This window comes from Fopius arisanus, unplaced genomic scaffold (genome assembly GCF_000806365.1).
Source record: "Fopius arisanus strain USDA-PBARC FA_bdor unplaced genomic scaffold, ASM80636v1 scaffold00078, whole genome shotgun sequence".
NCBI lineage: Eukaryota > Metazoa > Arthropoda > Insecta > Hymenoptera > Braconidae > Fopius > Fopius arisanus.
Genome location: NW_011887817.1, coordinates 124,916 through 145,322, shown reverse-complemented (window position 1 = coordinate 145,322; position 20,407 = coordinate 124,916). Strand labels below are relative to the sequence as shown.

Below are 20,407 nucleotides of genomic sequence, written 5' to 3'. Positions count from 1 at the left end.
AATACCTCCTCGATTGTCACGCTCCCCTGATACTTTTTCAAAAATTTCAAATTTTGTGATTTCAGTGAATACCTCCTCGATTGTCATGTTCTCCTGATACTTTTTCAAAAATTTAGAATTTTCAGATTTCAGTGAATACCTACTCGATTTTCCTGTTCTCCTGATACTTTTTCAAAAATTTTGAATTTTCAGATTTCAGTGAATACCTACTCGATTTTCCTGTTCTCCTGATACTTTTTCAAAAATTTCGAATTTTTCAATTTCGGTGAATATCTCCTCAATTGTCATGCTCCCCTGATACTTTTTCAAAAATTTCCAATTTTCTGATTTCAGCGAATACCTCCTCGATTTTCATGTTCTCCTGATACTTTTTCAAAAAATTCGAATTGTCTGATTTCAGTGAATACCTCTTCAATTGTCATGTTCTCCTGATACTTTTTAAAAAATTTCGAATTTTCTGATATCTGTGAATACCTCTTCGATTGTTATGTTCCCTGATACTATATCGAATATTCGAATCTTCGTATAAGATAAAATATTATTTCCATTCCAGAAACCATGCACCCAATAGTTTTAGTTTATTAAACTTTTTCCCTCTGCCAACCAATCTCACTAATAGCACTAATTACTGACATGTGAGTGATTAGTATCATTTAATTGCCGGTGGAACAAGGGGAATTTGATTACGTGTCAGCGAACAAGTGTAAGAAAGGAGGGAGCCTTCATTGAATGGTATCCTGTCAATGCTTCGGCTGGTGAAAGAAAACCGGAGGGATTGAGGAACAATATGGCGAGGAGACGAGGTGGAGCCCACTCGCAGCCTCCTATCTCTCCCTAAGTTATGCAGATTGTTTGGAACAGTTGGACTTTAATGTCGGCATAAATTCTTTACCACTTAACTTTATACTTGCAGCACAACTTCCCTGACTTTGTCTTTTACTTTTTGTTCCGGCGTTCATTTCTCCCCGACTTGTTTCGTTAAGACCTCTTCTCTCACGAACGTGGGCGGATAGACGCTTCTGATCTATGATAGCTTCCCCAATTCTTTTCCCAATCTTTTTCAACTCAAAATCCGACAGTATAATGTTGCCTCTCAATTAGAGATGCAACAAAAGCTGTAACGCTGAATTCACGGTAATTTCTCATTTGACTTGCACATCAGTGATGGCCAGAGGCCAATTGCTCGCTAAAAAAATCTAGATCAAAGCACGGAGTGAAAATTTTTATTTTTACAAGTATGAGATCTACGAGTAGTTTATTATGGTCTACTTAATGAATATGTGCTGAATCGACGCACATATTTGACCCGCATGAACGCCAACCGCCTGACCGATAATTGATTTTAATTATTTCAATGGAATCGAAGATTTTAATTACCCCGAGAGAATTACCGATGGGGAGGATATCCTTTAGCCCCGCCTGCGTTTTAATGGTTTCTTGAACTCGTTTCCATCGCAGAACTCACTTTCCAAATGTGGATGAGAAGAAGAAGAAGAAGAAGAAGAGGAGTTTATATTCAGACTTTGCGGTATGGAGGATTTTAATCGCGTGCACACCGCGGTGCATTTCCGTAAAAGGATTAAATTGGTAGATACCAATTCGCCTGAAGTCATCTGGCGAAAAATTAATGGGAAATTAACATCTCAAGGGTATTTGGAGTAGTCTATGAATTCTAAAGGTGACGTCTTTTTCACGTGTACCTCAAATGATTTCGGATATTCCATGCGTGGGGAGACGGAGGAAAGAGGAAAAATCACGGAAAAACAATTACACGAGGCTTTTTAGTTATTCGAAATTAAAGAGCCGTGTAGCTCTCTGAACGCTCTCTTCCTGACTGGAGTGAGTTGGCTCTTCAAAGATGAACAGCACCAGTCGAAAACCGATTTACATGACTTTAATGGTCAACCGGAGAATTTATGACGGAACGTTGAGCACTCTCTTTTCACACTTGCTTAGGTCACTCTGCAGAGGGTATTACTGCATCACGACGCCACCCCAATCCACTCTCCTATCAACACATTAAAGTATCTCATATCAATAATTACGATTCAAATGTGATTTCTTTTCTCCATCCATCCACTCCTTCAACTTGTTTCATTCGATTTTTCGTCTCTGATAATTCGCGCCGATTCCACACACGCGATCATTCGAAATGAGAACACGGGGGACAAAAAAAAAAGGGAAAGGAAAGTGAGAGATGGCAAATAAGACCGAGAAGGAAATTAGTTATCTTTTCATTTTTTTTCATTTTAACATTTGTTGGTTATTTTTAATGCTTTATTATATTTTTTCCCCGTCCATCCATTCGTCAGTTTTGTTTCGTTTATTTTCTAAAGAGAGTTGAGGTACATGCGTCGTCAATCTCAACTCGGGTAGATGAATTGCCTTGATAGGCAGTATCCAATGCATTTTAAGTACGAGCATAAGTGTCTCTCAGTCTGAAAGAGTAAAAAGGAACAGTGAAGAATGCAGGCAATCCATCCATGAAGATTCCACCTTGTTCCTAAAATAATACTGTTAAAATTCTAATTCAACAAAATTTTTTAATGTCCTGTTATTTATTTCTTTTCTAGATACATCGGTTGGGGCAGTTTTGACAACTATGACTGCCAACGATGTTGACAGTTCACCCGCGCTGACCTATCGTTTTGGAAAAATAAACGAGCACATTCCTTTCACCATCGACCGCTACGGCGGAAAAGTAATATTAAAAGAAGCTGTGGACGCTGAAGAGCATTACGAATATAGTCTCCAGGTTATTGCCAGTGATGGAATTCACGAGGCGACCACCGAGCTCGTTATCAGACTCACCGATGTCAACGACAACCCACCGAGATTCCAGCAGGCCGCCTACGTCACAACACTTGCAGAGGGACCAGACAATATCCAAGAAATCGTTGTGGTCAATGCAACAGACGATGATTTCCTGGAAATCAACAAGATGATCCATTATTATCTGCTTCGACCTGTTGAAGGCTTTTCTGTGCATCCGGACACTGGAGCTGTTACAGCTAACAAATCAGCGTTGAGTCGACCACTCCCGAAGGAAATTCACCTGACTATTGTCGCCAAAGACTCTGGTAAACCATCATTATCATCCAATTGCTCAGTTATACTTCGATTGAGTGGACTCAGGAGTTCCTCCTCTAACAAAGAATTCCAGCTCAATATTCCGGAGAATGCGACAAGAGGAACGGATATTCTCAAAATGACGGATATAGGATTGCTCGATGGAGTTATTGTCTCCGGAGATGATGGAACTTTTGAAGTGTCCAGAGGAGATCTCACACTCATTAAAAACCTTGATCGAGAAACTAAGGACAAGTACATTCTCCAATTAGCCTCGAGAACATCGAACACAACGTCTGGCAGTCCAGCAACTTCTGATTTAACAGTAATATCTCTTGAGATCACTGATGTCAACGATAATTATCCAGTTTTTGTTGAGAGGACTCATGCGGTCTCTATCCCGGAAGACTCGCCCCCGGGTACTAGTCTCCTGAGTGTCTCGGCTACCGATAACGATTTAGCTAACACACCTGCATCAATTATCACGTACTCCATCACTTCCGGAAATGATGTTGGTTTGTTCAAAGTGAATAGTACAACAGGCAGCATCTTTGTTAATTCAACGCTCGACTGTGATCTCTCTCCAGAAACGTACAATCTAATTGTTCTTGCCTGTGATACCGATATCAATCCTCTTTGTGCACTGACCAAAGTCAAAATAAATCTCCAAGATGTCAACGATAACTCTCCAAAATTCGCAGTGCCGGAATATTTGGAATTTGTTGGTGAAAATGAACCAATTGGCACTCGAGTATTTTCAGCAATGGCTTCCGATCTCGACAGAGGTATTTTCGGCAGTGTCAACTACTCAATTGTCTCGGCAGCAGCCACGGGCTTCTCTGAGATAGACGACAGCTGGAAACTGTTTAATGTCGAGGCAACTACAGGTTCAGTCACCACTCGCTCAGTATTTGATTACGAACAGAGAAATCGTTACGCTTTCACCCTAAAAGCCACAGACACCGGTGGCAGAACGGCGGAAGTTCGAGTTCGCATTGAAATAGACTCACGAGATGAATTCTATCCACAATTCACAGAGCGAATGTACAAATTCACACTGAGAAATAGTCAAACTCATGCTGGGAGTATAATCGGTCATGTGACCGCTACGGATAGAGACAAGGGTCCAGATGGCAGAGTTGTATATCAGTTAACATCTCAGCATCCTTATTTCAAGCTCAACCGAACAACAGGGACTCTTATTCTGAAGAAAAAACTTCATTTCGACGCCATTGAAGAGTCTTCAAGATTAGTGGTGTCTGCAAGTTCTGGTAGGCAAGGTTCTTTATCTAATATGACTGTCGTAGAGGTTAGATTCGTTGATAATAATGACGATGACAACATTGTATACAACGGAGTAAATTCTTTGGCGACTCCGAGTAATCTCGGGACTAATATGGCAATGGCAACGTCTTCCGGACTTGCGGACTGGGCCCTGGGGCTGCTTATCGCTCTAGTTTTATTGATAGCAAGTTTCGGTGCGATATTTCTATTCCTCCATTTCAGGAGTAAAAAGATGAAAAATAATACAAAGCCAGGATTAAATGGGGAGAGCAATGCAACAAGTTCCAATAGTTATGTGGATCCCAGTGCTTTTGACACAATTCCAATACGAAGCGTAGCGAATGTTGGAAGTGGAAGCAATGTCGGAGGATCGAATAGTGCTGGAAGTGGAGGTGGAGGTTGTCAATTTGCACCCCCCAAATACGATGAGATACCATCGTATGGTACCTCTGGTCAGGGACAACAACATGCCACATCTGAAATATCGGGAAGTGATCAGAGTGGGTCGTCTGGTCGAGGTTCTGCTGAGGATGATGGAGAGGATGAAGAGATTAGGATGATCAATGAGGGACAAACTACTGATTCTGCCAGTGATTTGTCAGTACACAATACGCAGGAGTACCTTGCGAGACTTGGAATTGTTGATCCACCTAGTGGAACCCCTAGACGACCACCTGAAGCGTTACCTCTTGACAGTCTTCATTTGTTCGAAGATGAAGCGGTTACCGAGGCAGAAATAGCCACTCTGATTTACGGAAAAATAGGGAGTGAGAGTGGTGGCCCAGCCTCGGGTCTTGGTGTACCAGGGGGTCCGTCCATGAATGGCTCATTGAGTTCGATAGTACATAGTGAGGAGGAACTCACTGGCTCTTATAATTGGGATTACTTACTCGATTGGGGGCCACAGTATCAACCCCTGGCTCATGTCTTCGGGGAAATCGCGAGGTTGAAGGACGACGCTGCGAGCTTTCATTCCACCAATTCCGGGGGTAGTGCTAGATTAAAGAGTGTACATAAGGCCCCACCGCCACCCCTCTTAACATCAGTTGCACCTAGATCAATTGCAGCACCTGCACTTGCCCGGGGTATGCTACCGAGATCACCGATCAGTCATGATGCCTCGACTTTTCCCTCAGCAGCGTTGAGTCCCAGTTTTTCACCATCGTTATCACCGCTGGCCACTAGGAGTCCCAGTATCAGTCCGTTGGTACCTCCAGCGGCATCGAGACAAGGGGGTAATAGGATTCCAGTTGTAGATAACGAGTTGAATATTTAGAACTGAAATTTTTTTTTTATTTATTTCGAAAAAAAAACAATGTCAAGCGCTATTTCCTTCGAATCATTGAACATATTGTGTACAACTGACTCCTAGATACATCGAGATTCATCAGCTCATGACTCATTAGTGTTTGTAATATAACGTGTACATGCGTCAATTTTTTTCATGTTGGAGGAAATAATTGCGGTCGATTGCAGAACTGTAAATATTTTATTGACCGATTGATCGACGGTTTTGAGACTGGCAATGTAGGTTTAAGTAGAAACTGTACATAAATTATGAATTGTTTCTTTCTTCCCGTCATTATTAATTTTCATGATCATCAATACGCGGATTGTTCCGCGTGACTGACAATGATTATATCATCATTGCGATTCAACTCGACGATAAAACTGTATATTTTCTTTAATACTCTCGGGTGATGAAATGAGAAGAGCTTCAATTGTAAAGTGTTCATTCAGATGCCACTCATTCATTTAATTGCAACGAAAGAACTGATTCTGATGGTACGACAATACAAGCGACCCTTCGGAGATAAACTATTTTGTACGATACAATTTTAGATTATTGTATAAACAAAACTGCCATCAAAGGGGTAGAAACTCTTGCACTTAGTAAACGAATTTTTTAGTGAAAATAAAAGACTGCTGTTTATTTATTTTTTCCCCGTCCATGACAAATTATTTGGAGGAAAAGTTACAAAATGGAAGTGAATTAACTGTTTCGGTGATTATTGTGTATAAACCTGCATTTATTATTTATACAACTTGTTGAGTCTTTAGTACATAAACACATTGATCAGTTCCCACTAAAGTTTTGTAAGTTATTTTTTGTCCAGAGGTAATAACTCTACATACAGACTTTAAGATGGAATCGACAGGTAAGTTAACAATGAATCAACTTGCCGAAATAAAATGAAATTAATAACTTTGACACGTGAACGAGTAGTATAATACTTTCATTCCTTATATAAAGGTGTTGTCTATAACTTTATCATTTTGTTGTTGTTTCATTTAGTGGTAAAAACCATACACACTACACTATCTATTTTATCTTCGAACGACTTATGGTTAACACATATCGATGTTACCTACACATTGACAACCACATTGAGAAAATTTTCCATCCACCGCAATATCTTAAATATTGATTCCCTGCGATGACCGAATTAATTAGAATTTCACTCTTTACCTCTTTCACAGGCAGTCTTACGATTCTCAGATATTTAAATTACCATCAGCGTGATATTTTACGACTCATTCTCATTATACTTGTGCCCTCGGAACACTCACAGTCCCATTTTTCTCACCGTTAATTCAACAAAAAAAAAACAATTCAACGTGTACCCTAGTGAATTACATATTGAAAATGAGACTTTGATAATTAATTACCGACCTACTCATTCTAAATATTTAATTGAAACAAAATCATCAGCTGATTTTTGATCTCTTTGTTTTCTCACTCACTTAAATGCTACGAGCACCATATCAACATGGGGAAATGATATTCTGAAGAATAACGCGTACTTTCATCGCGCCGAACTTTTGTAGAAACTGGCGCACCGAAATAAGGCACCATAATATATGTCCGATGATAATCGTCGAATCGATTGAAAAAATTACTAACTTCCAATCATCGAAACGAACTGAACACTTATAATTCGAGTTTTGCAAGGTTTTTTTTAAGAATCCTAGATTTGAAAAGAGAGAGAAAAAATATTGGAATTTCTCAATTTTTTGATTTTCCGTGATTTGAACGGAATACAGTAGACTCCCGTTATAGTCGCGAGGAATTCGATTATATGCATCTACCCCCACCATGCGCTCGTTACCACCGTAAACTGAATTTTTTCATAGCAAATTCGAATACACGAGAAATTTATTTTTCAGCTTTGTTTTCCGCGAAATTCACTTCCTCGGCAGACGAAAGTCCGGAGGTATGAAACTGATGAAACGGAAAGATACGCGAAAACAGAAATTGAGAAAATGTGCGACTATAACGTGATTCTACTGTACCAAAATACCTAGTCAATATTTATCACCCAATTCACCAAAAAATAGCATGCAACAACCCAACTGCAAGAGATAAATAATAACAGCAACAAAATATATGATAATATAACAAAAACAATAGACATCCGATGAAATTCACACGTTCATTTGCACCGAAAAAAAAAAACAATTCAATTACACTCATCACTCTCCCACATTCCTAAATAATTATTGACTATGCACCGATATGCTTTTATCATTTCTCGAAAAAGAAAAGTCCATGAAAAATGGCAAAAAATAATTGTACCCTAGAAACTGACTAGAATTCGACGGGGCGCAGGTAAATCCCATTCGAATGTATAATTATTTGTCAAGTTGTAATGGCGCGGAGCACAAATTGTGGATCCTTAAAGTAATGATCTATGGTATTTGTTATACTTTTCACATTACCCAGTATATATCATTAGATGTGTGAGATCGCTTGGATATTACAAGATGATGATTGCTAATCACGTTTTTAAAACGTGATCCGACCGTTGGTCAGACAGTCTCCTCAGAAACGTTGCTTGGCAAGGGTTGACAGGTTGCCAAACTGCAAATCAAAATGTCAATACAAAATGATTGATGAGACATTTCAATTCAACGCTTCTGCTTTAACTGTCTGTCTGTCTGTGTGAAGTGTACACCAAATAAGCATAATTCCAATGAATTAAATCTGCCCTCGACGACAGATTAATCTAAATAATACAATATAATGATAAAAAAATAATGGCTTGACGATGTGATGATGATGATGAATACAGTGCCCACAATGATGTTGAGTAACGTGATCCTAGCCCTACCGACAAGTTTTTTTACTTGGCGATGCCGGATATTCGAGTCTCGTCCTGCATTTCCACGACAACAGTATCAGGATCGGGTACTCGATTCGCGGATATGCAGCCATTGACTATTGTTGTTGGCAATACAACAGTCTCCGACTGTAAAATTGCATAATTGAATGATAATTAGGATTGACAAGGGATTCGCTGAATGATTAAATCCATGACCTGAATCTCTCACCTGATAGGCCGCAGCATCGAGAGCCATGAGTTCTTTCTTCGATAGATGTTCAACAACAGCCGCGGCATAGCAGTCCCCCAACATGTTATTGGTGGTTCTCACACGATCCCTTCACACCGTAACAACGTCATTATCGCAATTAATCGTCCAATTGGCATGGTAACGAGATAGAGCCGAGGATTATCATACTCACACAAACCAGTCAATGGCGAATAAAAGAGAAACATCTTGGACCGGAGCGTCGATTGCACTTAACACGACAAGAAGAAGTACCAGAGCTGCACTGGGAACGGACGCTGATGATACACTAGCTGCAGTCGAAGTCAATCTAAAAATAAATAATCCGTAAGAAATGAAAATAGCAATGGACACAGGACGAGTGGAATAATGGGACAAAAAATAATGATCTTACATGACAGTGACGATTTCGCCGAAACCGAGGAATATTCCATTCATCTGTGCGATAAAAATACTGGCAGTCGACACAAAAAGTGCTGTCCCATCCATATTAATGTTGCATCCAATGGGTAGTACAAATCTGGTGACCCTCGGGTCGACACTTAGCTTCTCCGTCATCAGTCGAAAAGTAACAGGAAGTGCCGCCGCCCTGCGCAAACCTTTGTTAGGAAATCCCAAGACAATAATATCTCCACATTTTAATTAATTTATTTTCCACGATGATATCAGCCTGATGGTCTCCAGGGATAGCCGCTTCCTTTTGGGATAATTAGGAGGTCATTCTGGCTCGCTCATTCTCTCATTCAATAATACAATACTTCATACTCCTACAGTCCAACTCCATACACTCTTAAAAACCATAAAAAACACTTGGAAAATAATGATAACGCTAAAAATGAAGAAATATAAGTGGTAAAATAATTGAAATAATCTTTCGATTTGATTAGTTGATGAGTTGAGTGATAACTCGGTTGGAAACGATTGCGATTGACCAGAATGACCATTGTCATAGGAAAAACTGAAAAATAAATGTCAGAGGTGTTATCTGAAAAGAAAGTGTTGGTTTTTTTTTTCTTTCTGATTGACGAGGTGCATTGCGAGGTGAATTCACTGGATACATCCTGGAACAAACGTTGTATTGTACCTTTATCTGCGGCCATCGTTACTTACCAACATACCCCCGATACTGAGTTTATTGCTCGTTCATTCATAACTGTTTTCTATGAATAGAAAACCACCTGCAAATAGGCCGCATGTCGTTTGATCTAATACATCATCATTGATATTCATATAGTAGTACTGTAACTCACTCAGTCACAGTTTATTCATTCTGATGTGTCTCTGTAAAAATTTAATCCACACACAAAGTATCTTCGGTTAGAGTCTGTAACAATTCTATTATTTCTTTTTGGTGTTGATTTGAAGTATCTTGCAAGTTGAGAAAATCTGTGGAAGAAGGGAATCAAGATTTTATTTCTTACTGACTATGATAAATAGTTGGAAATCGTCTCTTTTCTTCACTTGACCACAGATTATTTTCTCTTTGGTTCAAAAGGACTCTCCAATTCCTTGTTCTAGAGAATAAATAGGATAACAATTGTGGATTCACTTGATCAAAGAGATTCATGAATTTTTCTTCGTCATAGTTGAGTATTTCATCGAAAAGTGGGACAAATTAAAGAAACCAATAAAATTTCAAGGGTATGAGTTTCTACAAAACTCGTTGACATTTCTTTAATTAAACTGGGAAAATCATCGTTGCTTAACGCTATCCTAGCCGATAGTTTTTAAAAATAATAATTAAATTAAAAAGTTAATGAATTAATGAAAAAATTAGTGGGTGACGCTGCTTAGCCGCTCGCCAGTCATCGATCACATCGTTCACCCCCTGCAATTACATAATTACGGATCAACGTAAACAACAATATTTTTCCAGTTTCTTTAATGACACCTCGCTAGCCGGAGAATTGAACTTTTGAAAATAATTTTCATAAATTTTTTTCAAGCATTTTTTGTTTTTCATCTGCAGCGTGGAAGCGGTACCATTGTCTCTCTATCTACATCTTGTTTTGCCTCGGTCTCTCGCAACATGTCTCATTAGTAGTTTATTTCAGTGAGTTCATTAGAAGTCAGTAGAAAGTTCATTATGCTTGGATTTCAAATGCGAGAAAAAATCAGTCAAATGGAGAGATGAAAATAGATCAGCGGGATCAGCTTCCACGCCCGTTAATCCAGTCCAAGTGACACGGAGTCAGCTGACTTCCGGTTCGAGGAAGTAACAAAAACCCAACTTCAATCACTAATCTAAACTCAATAATTTCACCTATCAGAGGCGATTACAGAACCGGAAGTATCGGCATCCTAAGTGCCACCTGGGGCTGCATACCTCTCAATCGCTCTTTCTTTTTGACTATTTCAATGATTTAGGTTTTTTTTTTGTTTTTCTTAATTCTGGAAAATTCGATTGGGCCTTTCAGATGGAGCTGAGGAATTACTGAGCCTTTCACAGCGTTTTATGTCGTACATTTACAGTTTTCGAGTGCAATGTGACTAGCACATGATGTGAGTAACGAAGGATTCACATAGAAATGTATTCAAAACCTACAGGAAGTCAAAAACAATCGTTTACTGTGGGGCAGTGAATAACACATAGCGGATGGAATTAACAGTGAAACTTGTTGACAATTGCCGAGGTGTTTCCATTAAAATAAAATAAATATCAAACTATGATAACGCTGTGCAAGACCCAAAGGGATTGAAAAGGTGAGGATTTTAGGGTACCGCCACGGCCTCGCAAAGCCTCCACTTGGCTGGCTGAAACATACTCTATCATCAATTCCTCCTCTATTAGATCTTTCACTCAACAATGGAAAAATCGGGCCGGAAATAAGGGAATTTTTCAACGCAACAACTAACAAAGGAATGGAGAAAAGGTAAAAAGGGCAGTGAGGCGGAAAAAGGTACGCTAATGATGAAAAGCATAAAAGAAAAATATAAAAGACTAAAGAAGCGGAAAAGACAAGTAAACACGTGAAAAAAAAAATGATAATGAAAAAAGACTGAGGCCCTGTGAGGCAGGCGAGATGGATGTTGTATCGAATTGTGGGTAAAGGGAACCCGAATTCGAAGGTCGTTGACTCACGTTGATGCCATGGCGAAGGCGGTGAGAGTTCCCTGTGCCAGACCAGCGTAGAATTTAAATGGATTCTTCCTGACGATCGCGAGGTAAATAAGTTGCATTACGACGAGCTGATAAAAGAATACACCGACAACCACTGTGACAATGAACCAAGCCAGCTGGGACATGACTAGTGCCAGATCATTTACCCCGAGTATTTTACCAGCTATCACCGATGTTATTCCGATTGGCGTCATCCTGCAAACAAACATCATTACATCATTGCATTATTGCCTTATTGCATTATTGCATCAATTGCATCAACTGCATCAATTGCATCAATTGCACCGATTGCACCGATTGCATCATTGCGTCGCCCTAATCTCTTGATATCCATCAATCCAACTCACCACATCACAGTAGAAACCATCCTCATGATCACTTCAAAAACAGCCTTAAAAAACTCGATAACAATCTGTCCCTTTTTCTCGCCAAGTGTACCCAAGAAGGTACCAAAAACAAGACAGAAAAAAACGATTCCCAAGGTATTGGTGCCACTTCTGTACTGGATAACTCTAATCAATTCCTCTTCAGGCAGATCCTTGGGATCTATGAGCTTGTCACTGTCGTTCTGAAGGGGAGGCTGTTTAGGTACATATACTGTATGCGCCTGCTGGAAGGCTGCCTGGAATAAATTGTCAGGAAACATATTCCTGAAATGAAACACAAAACCTTTTAGAACAAAGCATTTTAATCGACCTTTAGTTCTCATTCATTCTATCAAGCTGCTCGTTTTTTTTTTCGCGCATGAGGTATTTACATGACTTCATTAAAGTTCAACCTTGGGACTTTGGCACACTCGCGATATTAAGGGTGCTCAATCATTGTCAGACGGTTTGCTCAGTGAATAAACCCTCGTTCCTTCGAATTGGCTGACTTTGACTGTATGTTTGGCGCAGTGGGATGCACTTGAATGTATTAGCCAGTGTGAACAAAACGACGAGGTATACACATAACTAATCGATAATAGCAATCTATTTTCGTCCCAATATAAGTATTTCTTCGTGAAAGCTCATCGTAAAGGATGATCCAAGATTACAGAGATTTGCATGAAATCATTTGGTGGCTCGGTTCGGGAATTATTGTAAATCATTACCTTCCAAGGTCTAAGAGGCTGTCAAGAATGTTAACTGCACGGGTGTGTGTGGATGACGCAGTGGCTTCCCTTATTCCAGAATTGCCAGGGTGAATCAACAGGGCGAGGGCAACCCCCAAGATAGCGTTGAAGAGTGAGGTCAGAATAAAATAAACCAGAGTTCTAACAGCTATTTTTCCATTCATCTTTGCATTGAGACTTGCCGATCCTGGGAGAAGAATTCAGTAACATTGCAACATTTTCTCATTATCGCGCGGTGAATAAAATTATTGTCATTAGTTACCGGAAATTAAACTGGCAATGACAAGCGGTAGAATCATCAATTTCAGCAGTCTCATGAACAACTCCCCAGGGTAGCTTATCAGCATAACAGCATCGCCACCGAGTCCCAGTGGTCGCAAACCAAACCCTGAAAGAGATAAACAATTTTAATTCTTCGTCATGGGTGAGAGGAGGAGGAGGGAGAGGGCCCCTCATTAAATATAACAAAACTATAAATTCGATAATTCTGAAGCCTCACATCGACAATGACACCTCTCTATAACGAGATGATATTACATAACTGATTCTCAAAAAGTGGGTCATTCGGGGGCTGCAAGTTTAACCATCGGCAGATGCTCGTCATTCATCGCGTGAATCAACGCGCCCTAGGTGTTGACTGGTACCGAGACTTTCAAACAATTCGCATTACTCCGCTAATTAAATTCCTTATTTTTAGATACCAGCCTTCTACCATCCCGATCACTATCCAATTTGTTCCAAATTAATTTTACCCGTGACAATCAACGCGGCGATTAAAATTCCATCACCGATATGATATGAATATGAAAAATAGTTAAAGGAGTATAAATTCCTGGAGACTATAAATTCAATATCGTGGAAATTCATGGAAATGTCGTGGTACTCGATGGGTACGACTATAATGATAAGAAAGCGGATCAAAATGTTTACTTCATGCTGGATATCGATCGTCCATGACTCTATCCCTTTCTTGAATGTGAAGTTCATGTAATAATAGGATAAAAGTATGAGAACATAAAAATGTGTGATTGATTGATGGAAGCTTCTTATAGTCTCATAAATTCAAGCAATTGCCACGGTATTACAGGTACCGAGGAGAATATAAATAATAATAATTTACCCAATAAAACGCCGAGTAGAACTCCGCTTAATGTAACAAGAAGCAGCATATTTTCACGCATCCATTTCCTAGTATCCGCCGTCACCTTCCTAGGACCCTGTGAGGCTGAAACATCGTGTCCTCCCATTTTAGCAAATAGATACTCAGAAAATCTTGCCGATGACTTTTCTTCCATGTCACCGTTGACGTTAAATTTTTTTTCTCTATTCTCTTGCGACCTCTCGCAGCACGTAAACAACGACGACGGGTTGCCGTTTTGGGGATGTTTCGGAAAAAAAGTACGAAACGACCAATCACTACCCACTAAACGTTTTTGGAGATGCCGAAGGGCACGGGATGTATTAATTGACCCAATCGTTGGAGTTCTCCAACTCTCGTGAAATAATCAATTAATGAATATTGGGTCCGCGAATTCGCACGATTCTACAGCTCTGGAAATCTGCGCCACCGATTTAACTTCCAATTATCACTGCTTCAGTATGTAATTAGGGTATCTCGGGGTTATTCTTATTCAAGGTCCCTCCGTGCGATGAAGAGAGAGATCCACTTGAGGAGAGAGAGATCCTATTGCTTGGATACTAGGACAAACTATGTTGAGTCGTCTTCACTTTTTTTTTTGTCACAGTCACTCGTTAAGCTCGTTATTAGTAATGACAGTGGATGAATGATTTGTTAATTGGTGAATTCAATAATTGGATGGGTCCAATGGAAGATGAAATCCTGGAGGCAGCAACGACCTTAGAAGAACCGTTGCGCACGGTCAGTTACCTCGAGCTCCTTATGAAGACTCAATTATTTTACCAAAATAATTGCTAGTGAAATAAACTTTGGGATTACGCGACAAGTACTCTCGGGTTGATTGATCTGGCCTCAGATGAGTCAATTCATATCCCTGCCAGAGGTATTTCCGCCTATTTCCTGGGCCTTATGTTCGCTTTAATTTGACAGTAAAAATTAAATGATGTGAGCTTTACGATGGACGAGTCCTGACTGGTTTTCATCAGTCGGCCATTGCCGTATTGATTCAAAAGCTACGAGCTTGCGCTCTCTTATCATGTATTTCTAATTATTTCCATGTCATTATCACCATGTAATTGAGCCTATCGAATATTATCGAGGCCATTTAGGAGCGCTTGATGAAAAATAAAACAGCTTCACGGAATTCTATTTCAGGGATATCCAAAAAAATATTTGTCTGCAATTTTGAAAATTTAAAAGTATCCCTGGTTGAGGGGGAGTCGGAATTTTTGCCTGATGATGTCGCCACATGGTTGAACACTCGATCTCTTTTTACCGACTGATTTCACTCAACTCCGTCGCCATATTTACTATGATTTTATATACGATAGAGGGCCACCATCAGCTTAACGCTGCCTCGCTACATGGAAAATTGCATACAATAATTGTTCGATTTGTATACATGTCATAAGCAACGCCAAGAAAACTTTAATTCCATCAAATTCTGAAGGACAAGAGGAATTCATCAACTCTTCGAGGTTATTCTCCATCACTGGATGTCCGTGAGAACAACAAATACATATAACCCTCAAGACAATAATATATCATGATTAATGACTGCTGGGAACAAACCAACAGCCAACAGCAAACAATACCAAAAAAGTAATTGCTCTGATACTATTCAATGCTACTAGAGGGATCATTTCCCAGTACTAACAGACTCTTCATTGTTTTCTATTAAAGCTTCAATCTAGAGGAATGAAGAATAATATCGAGAGTTTTTTCCATATCATTCGATGGATCCATCTTGGTGAAACCTAGCTACAAATCTCATAAAAAATGTACACGAGTGATCAGTCGCAACCTGGAGGTAACAGTCGTGGTAAAAGTACGGCTCTGCCTAATACACCAAACGAGAAGTCAGAACTCCCAAAACTCCGTAAAAATCGAAGACATGAGCTCAGATGGGGCCCTCAATATTTCACTGCAATAAAGGATATTGTTTTCACTATTGATCCAAAACCATACGTAGCTCCAGAGATTCCAAAGGAATTGAGAATTCCGAATGAGCCTGAGCATTCACTTCACACGTGTAAATACTGCAATGACTCGTAAGTGTTTGTATTACGATTCTGTTCAATATTTTTATCCCTCACTGATGAATATATGTTTCAGATATCGTTTCAAATCGAGTCTAGATGAGCATGAGAACCGAAAGGTCTTCGTTCTGGGCTACTGGTGCATTCACTGCTTCAGCGTTAATTGCACTCACACGAAGGAAGACAGATCGATGTGTCTTCTCTGTCAAAATATTGAGAACAAGAATCGTGCACGTTTGAATAGACGAGGCCTCAAGCGAGGTCAAAGGATGGGTTCAGTAAAAATATTCTACAATCAGTGTCAACTGTTTGCACACCTCAAGCTTCACGATGTGTATACTGTAGACATGGCTTATCTCATGCTGATGCCAATGCCCTCGGACGTTGAGAAAACAGAGTGGGCACATCTACACGATGCCTGCAAAGCCCTCATGGAGTATGCCTTTGTCAAGCAGAAGCACGTACTGGACATACTCAGGGCTGGAAACCACACGGGAAAGTGGTGGATGTCAGAGCCATCTGATTCATCGCTCATCGGTGAATTAATGAAGAAATATCTCATTGATTCGTGTGATGAATGGAAAGAGGCTTCTGATAACTCCAGTGATGGAACTCCAATGCCTAGAGAAGATTCACCCATCCCCACGGACATAACTTTCGTCGATTGTGGCCCAACGCCCTCAGTCTATATGCCTGTACAAACAAAAACAAATGCAACCACTACAGTGGGACAAATTTCTCTTCTCAAATCACCACCTGCAATATTCTCTCAAGTACCATCTCTCGATACACTCAAGAAGAAGATTAGTGTTCCACGATTAAATCGAAGGGAAAGACAATCAAGTAAACAACAACAGGTTGGCAAAAAGGCAGTGATTAAGAAAGGTGGTATTACTTCAACTCTCGAGCGAGGAACAGCTCATCTCGTCGAGAAGTGTCCACCATCGATTGCAGGAAAATCAGGTATGAGAAAAACTGTTGCGACACCTAGTATTTCAGCCCCAGTACTCTTACATGTCTCAAATTCCCCCGAGAATTTGAGCAATATTTCTGGTGGTGGAAAACTCGTGATACAAAATGGTAGAAAATACATAATCCGGCAAATTCCAAGTGCCAACTTCGTAGCATCTAATGAGGGTAAAGTAAGGGGAAAGGTGATTGATAATACTGGGGGTGCTCAGAATCCACCTTCCAATTACCAACAAGCGAGGATACCGCAATTACTCTCACCCGCTTTGAAGAATAGAAAGATTCATCTCCCCAGAAATTGTCTGGCCTCCGATTTTGAGAACAATGCCAATCTGCACTGTTTAGATAATGGACCCAAGGGTATGGAAATACTCCTCAGGAAATATCGTCTGGATATGCGAAAGAAACTATTAACTTATCCGAAGCAAAAGATTCAAACGATAATTAAGAATGTATCGGAATTCTGCAGTGAATTTACCAAGTCAGGTTGTGTCGATTCGTCGGCCATTTTGAAAAGAAATCTAGCGACATTAAAGTCGCTGACAGGTTATCTGGAGACAGCAGAAGAAGATAAAGTGCTGGCAGTCGAAATGAAAATAAACCAAGAGTTCAAGAATAAATTGACCACTTGGGAGTACCAGAAGAATTGCGTTGTCTGTCTAGAGTGCAAGAAGAAAAGAAAGCCCAAGGAATACCTGCCGGGAATATCCAAGGTCACAGTACAAGAGGAGGACTATTGTCTATGTGCCAATTTTATTTGTCATCTCTGCAAGGCTAAACAAGGAAGTGAGAATCAGTTTAAGGAGCATTTAAAATTTCACAACAATCAGTCCCCGTACACGTGCCCCGAGTGCTTTTCTCATTTCAGTAATATGCAAAATTTGGAAATTCACATTTGGACGAAGTGCTTTCATTTAAACACTCAGGTGATTTTCGCTTGCAAAGTCTGTGAAATGGAGGGCTTTCTCACAATGGAGGCACTGAGCAGACACTATTACGAGGTCCATACAAGATCGGTAATTGTTTGTCCCGAATGTCCCACTGCCTCGTCCTCTTACTACGAGCACGTCTTGCATTATTCCAAAGATCATACCGGTGGATCTCAGGAACCTGACGCATTAATCATCTGCGATTTCGGAGGATGCTTGGTCTCCCCCCAAAATTTCATGCTTCATCTTGAGAATCACCGTGAGATCGGAAGAATTCAATATTACACCTGTCCATTCTGTGCATTCTTCATAAAAAACGTCAGCGGTAATGAAAATATCATTCAGGATCACGTGTTTATGAATCACCGGGAACGATTGTGCGAGGTTATTTCTCCGGAAACTCTCAATTTTTTTGCACGTCACTTCAATCTCACAATAGAAAATGAAATGACCAAATCAGCGACGGCGAAGGGGAAGGAGATTGTACTCCCTAAAATCGTAAACTCCTGTTCGATAGCGGAAACTGCATTTGAATCGCATGATGAGACGAAATCTCAACAAATAGTTTCTTCAACGGTTATTAAACTGAGTAAATTATCGGATAGTCAAAAAGCGTCATCGGGAGTGACGATACCGAAAATTGTCAAGGTACAGAGTATGAATCCAGGTGCTAATGAAGCTGCCGATCCTCTCAGCAGTCAAAGCTCGAATGCAGCTGCCAATAAGACCGTTGATGTCTTGAATAATCAGAAGTCGTTAAAGATACAAACACTCCGTGGTGGTAAATTTGTTAGCATTCCCGTGAACTATGTTACGACTAACGTTACTCCTCAACACCGCCCAATCATGGTCAAGATGAATTTATTCGATAAGAACAGCAATCAATTGGACGGTAAGAAAATTTTGTCTCACACATCAAACTCAGCTATTTCCGTCCCCACTAATTCTACGAGTTCTGTGTTAAATACACTTGATCACGTGATTAACCCTACTTGGTCAAACAATCCGCTAACTGATCTAAAACAATCAAACGAAGCGTCTCAAGATAATTTCAGCATTATACCCGATGAACCCCGAGCTAATTTTGAAATTGAAGATCTTGTCGAATCTAGTGTTGATGAGAGTGAAGGGAAAATTTTAGATTCCTCGGAGTTGATAAGGGATGCCGACGAAGTTTTGAAACGCAAAGGAAAGCCTAATAAGCCTTGGAGAATAGCGCTTGATGGCTCAGAAGACTCAAACACTCAACCGTTGAACTTTAAATGCCATCTGTGTTATGAGAATATCACGACTGCGTATGAAGTGATCAAGCATCATTTTGCTACCAAACATTTTCGTGAGTACAAGTTGTGCGAGGTGAGCCCCAGGCTTGAAAAAATCACTTCCTCTGCTGAGTCTGACACGAAAGTGGAATGCAAGAAGAGGAAATCGGAGCCGAGCTCACCTCGAGGTGCGTCGAGAAGGAAGAGAAGAGGTGGCTTGACGAAATCAGAGGACAATTCACGATCTGGAATTTGTGTTACTCAGGAGAAACTCGAGCAGGTCGAGGGTAATTTCAAATGCAAGAAATGCGAGGAGCTCTTCGAAGATGTAAAGAAATTGAGGGAACACTTTGCAGACAGACACAGAATAAAGGGGCATTTCCTGGTTTGCCTCGAGTGCGGAGAGAACTTTGTCGTTGCCAACAGTCTGCAGATGCATCTCAAAGCATTCCACGGAATTATTGATACAGTGTCTTATCTGGCCCAGAATTCTCTCTATGCGCCTGACATTGGTGGCTCTTACGATGCAAGAACAACCGAGCCCAACCAGTGCTATGTCTGTATGGCAGTTTTCGAGGATAAATCTGCTGTTGACAAACATCTGAGAGTTCATGGAATGGCTTTTCTAAATCATACGCGGACTGAGGCGAGGAATGCACTCAAGACCGATAACAGAAAGAGCGACGGTAGTGATAAGCCGGAGGTGAAAAGAATTAACATAGAACATAATGGTGATAATGAGAGTCACGATGGGAGTTTTCTATCAAGGATATCTATGCTACTTTCCTGATAATCCTAAAGTATTACGTAAATTTGATTAATTTTTTCGAGTTTGCCTTGAGTGAAATCAACGATTCAGTTAGATTCGAGGATAACGTCCTCGATTATAACGAACATTTTTCATTCGTCTTTTCTCTTGATTTTATACATTGAACTTATTGATAAAAAATGCTGCAAGCCGATAGACGATAAACGATGGAGAACATGAATGATTGCAAAAGAGATTAGAAGCAAATTTTGATTTCTTCTTTTTTTTTTTCATTTTTTATTTCTCTACTTGAACGTGAATCTAAATTACTGAAAAAATTCCCAAAGATTCCGCTGTACATATTCAGCACTAAAAAAATTAAAT

At 40.0% G+C, this 20,407-nt stretch overlaps 3 protein-coding genes across 4 annotated transcripts in view; 2 read left to right on the top strand and 1 right to left on the bottom strand.

Moving 5' to 3' along the window:
• ds (dachsous cadherin-related 1) overlaps positions 1-6,963 on the top strand; it is a 69,345-nt gene extending 62,382 nt beyond the window's left edge. The window contains exon 10 of the mRNA XM_011310852.1: positions 2,574-6,963. Within this exon, the coding sequence (XP_011309154.1) occupies positions 2,574-5,629 (3,056 nt within the window). The 3' untranslated portion in view covers positions 5,630-6,963. The remainder of the gene's footprint in view (positions 1-2,573) is intronic.
• On the bottom strand, positions 6,363-15,034 carry Eaat2 (Excitatory amino acid transporter 2). Of its 2 annotated transcripts, none has more exons than XM_011310807.1 (10): positions 14,059-15,034; positions 13,201-13,326; positions 12,918-13,125; positions 12,172-12,474; positions 11,786-12,019; positions 9,098-9,292; positions 8,879-9,013; positions 8,686-8,794; positions 8,466-8,603; positions 6,363-8,215 (listed from the first exon to the last, which is right to left on the bottom strand). In XM_011310807.1, the coding sequence occupies exons 1-9, from the start codon at positions 14,231-14,233 to the stop codon at positions 8,478-8,480; spliced, it is 1,611 nt and encodes a 536-aa protein (XP_011309109.1). In that variant the 5' UTR covers positions 14,234-15,034; the 3' UTR covers positions 6,363-8,215; positions 8,466-8,477. The 2 variants fall into 2 exon arrangements, with proteins under 2 accessions (XP_011309109.1, XP_011309108.1); XM_011310806.1 differs by having other exon boundaries at positions 8,482-8,603.
• A 380-nt stretch (positions 15,035-15,414) lies between these two features.
• On the top strand, positions 15,415-20,401 carry LOC105270097 (uncharacterized). The gene is made up of 3 exons (XM_011310802.1): positions 15,415-15,678; positions 15,760-16,127; positions 16,192-20,401. The coding sequence occupies exons 2-3, from the start codon at positions 15,856-15,858 to the stop codon at positions 20,063-20,065; spliced, it is 4,146 nt and encodes a 1,381-aa protein (XP_011309104.1). The 5' UTR covers positions 15,415-15,678; positions 15,760-15,855; the 3' UTR covers positions 20,066-20,401.
• Positions 20,402-20,407: the final 6 nt, after the last annotated feature.

Bases quoted from the DNA above. Each gene is read 5' to 3' on its own strand.
- Eaat2 (XM_011310806.1), bottom strand. From the start codon at position 14,233: ATGGAAGAAAAGTCATCGGCAAGATTTTCTGAGTATCTATTTGCTAAA. The intron at 12,475-12,917 runs GTAATGATTTAC...GTTTCATTTCAG, and splicing joins AGCCTCTTAGACCTTGGAAG to GAATATGTTTCCTGACAATT. The intron at 8,604-8,685 runs GTGAGAGATTCA...GCAATTTTACAG, and splicing joins TCGATGCTGCGGCCTATCAG to TCGGAGACTGTTGTATTGCC.
- LOC105270097 (XM_011310802.1), top strand. From the start codon at position 15,856: ATGTACACGAGTGATCAGTCGCAACCTGGAGGTAACAGTCGTGGTAAA. The intron at 16,128-16,191 runs GTAAGTGTTTGT...TATATGTTTCAG, and splicing joins TGTAAATACTGCAATGACTC to ATATCGTTTCAAATCGAGTC.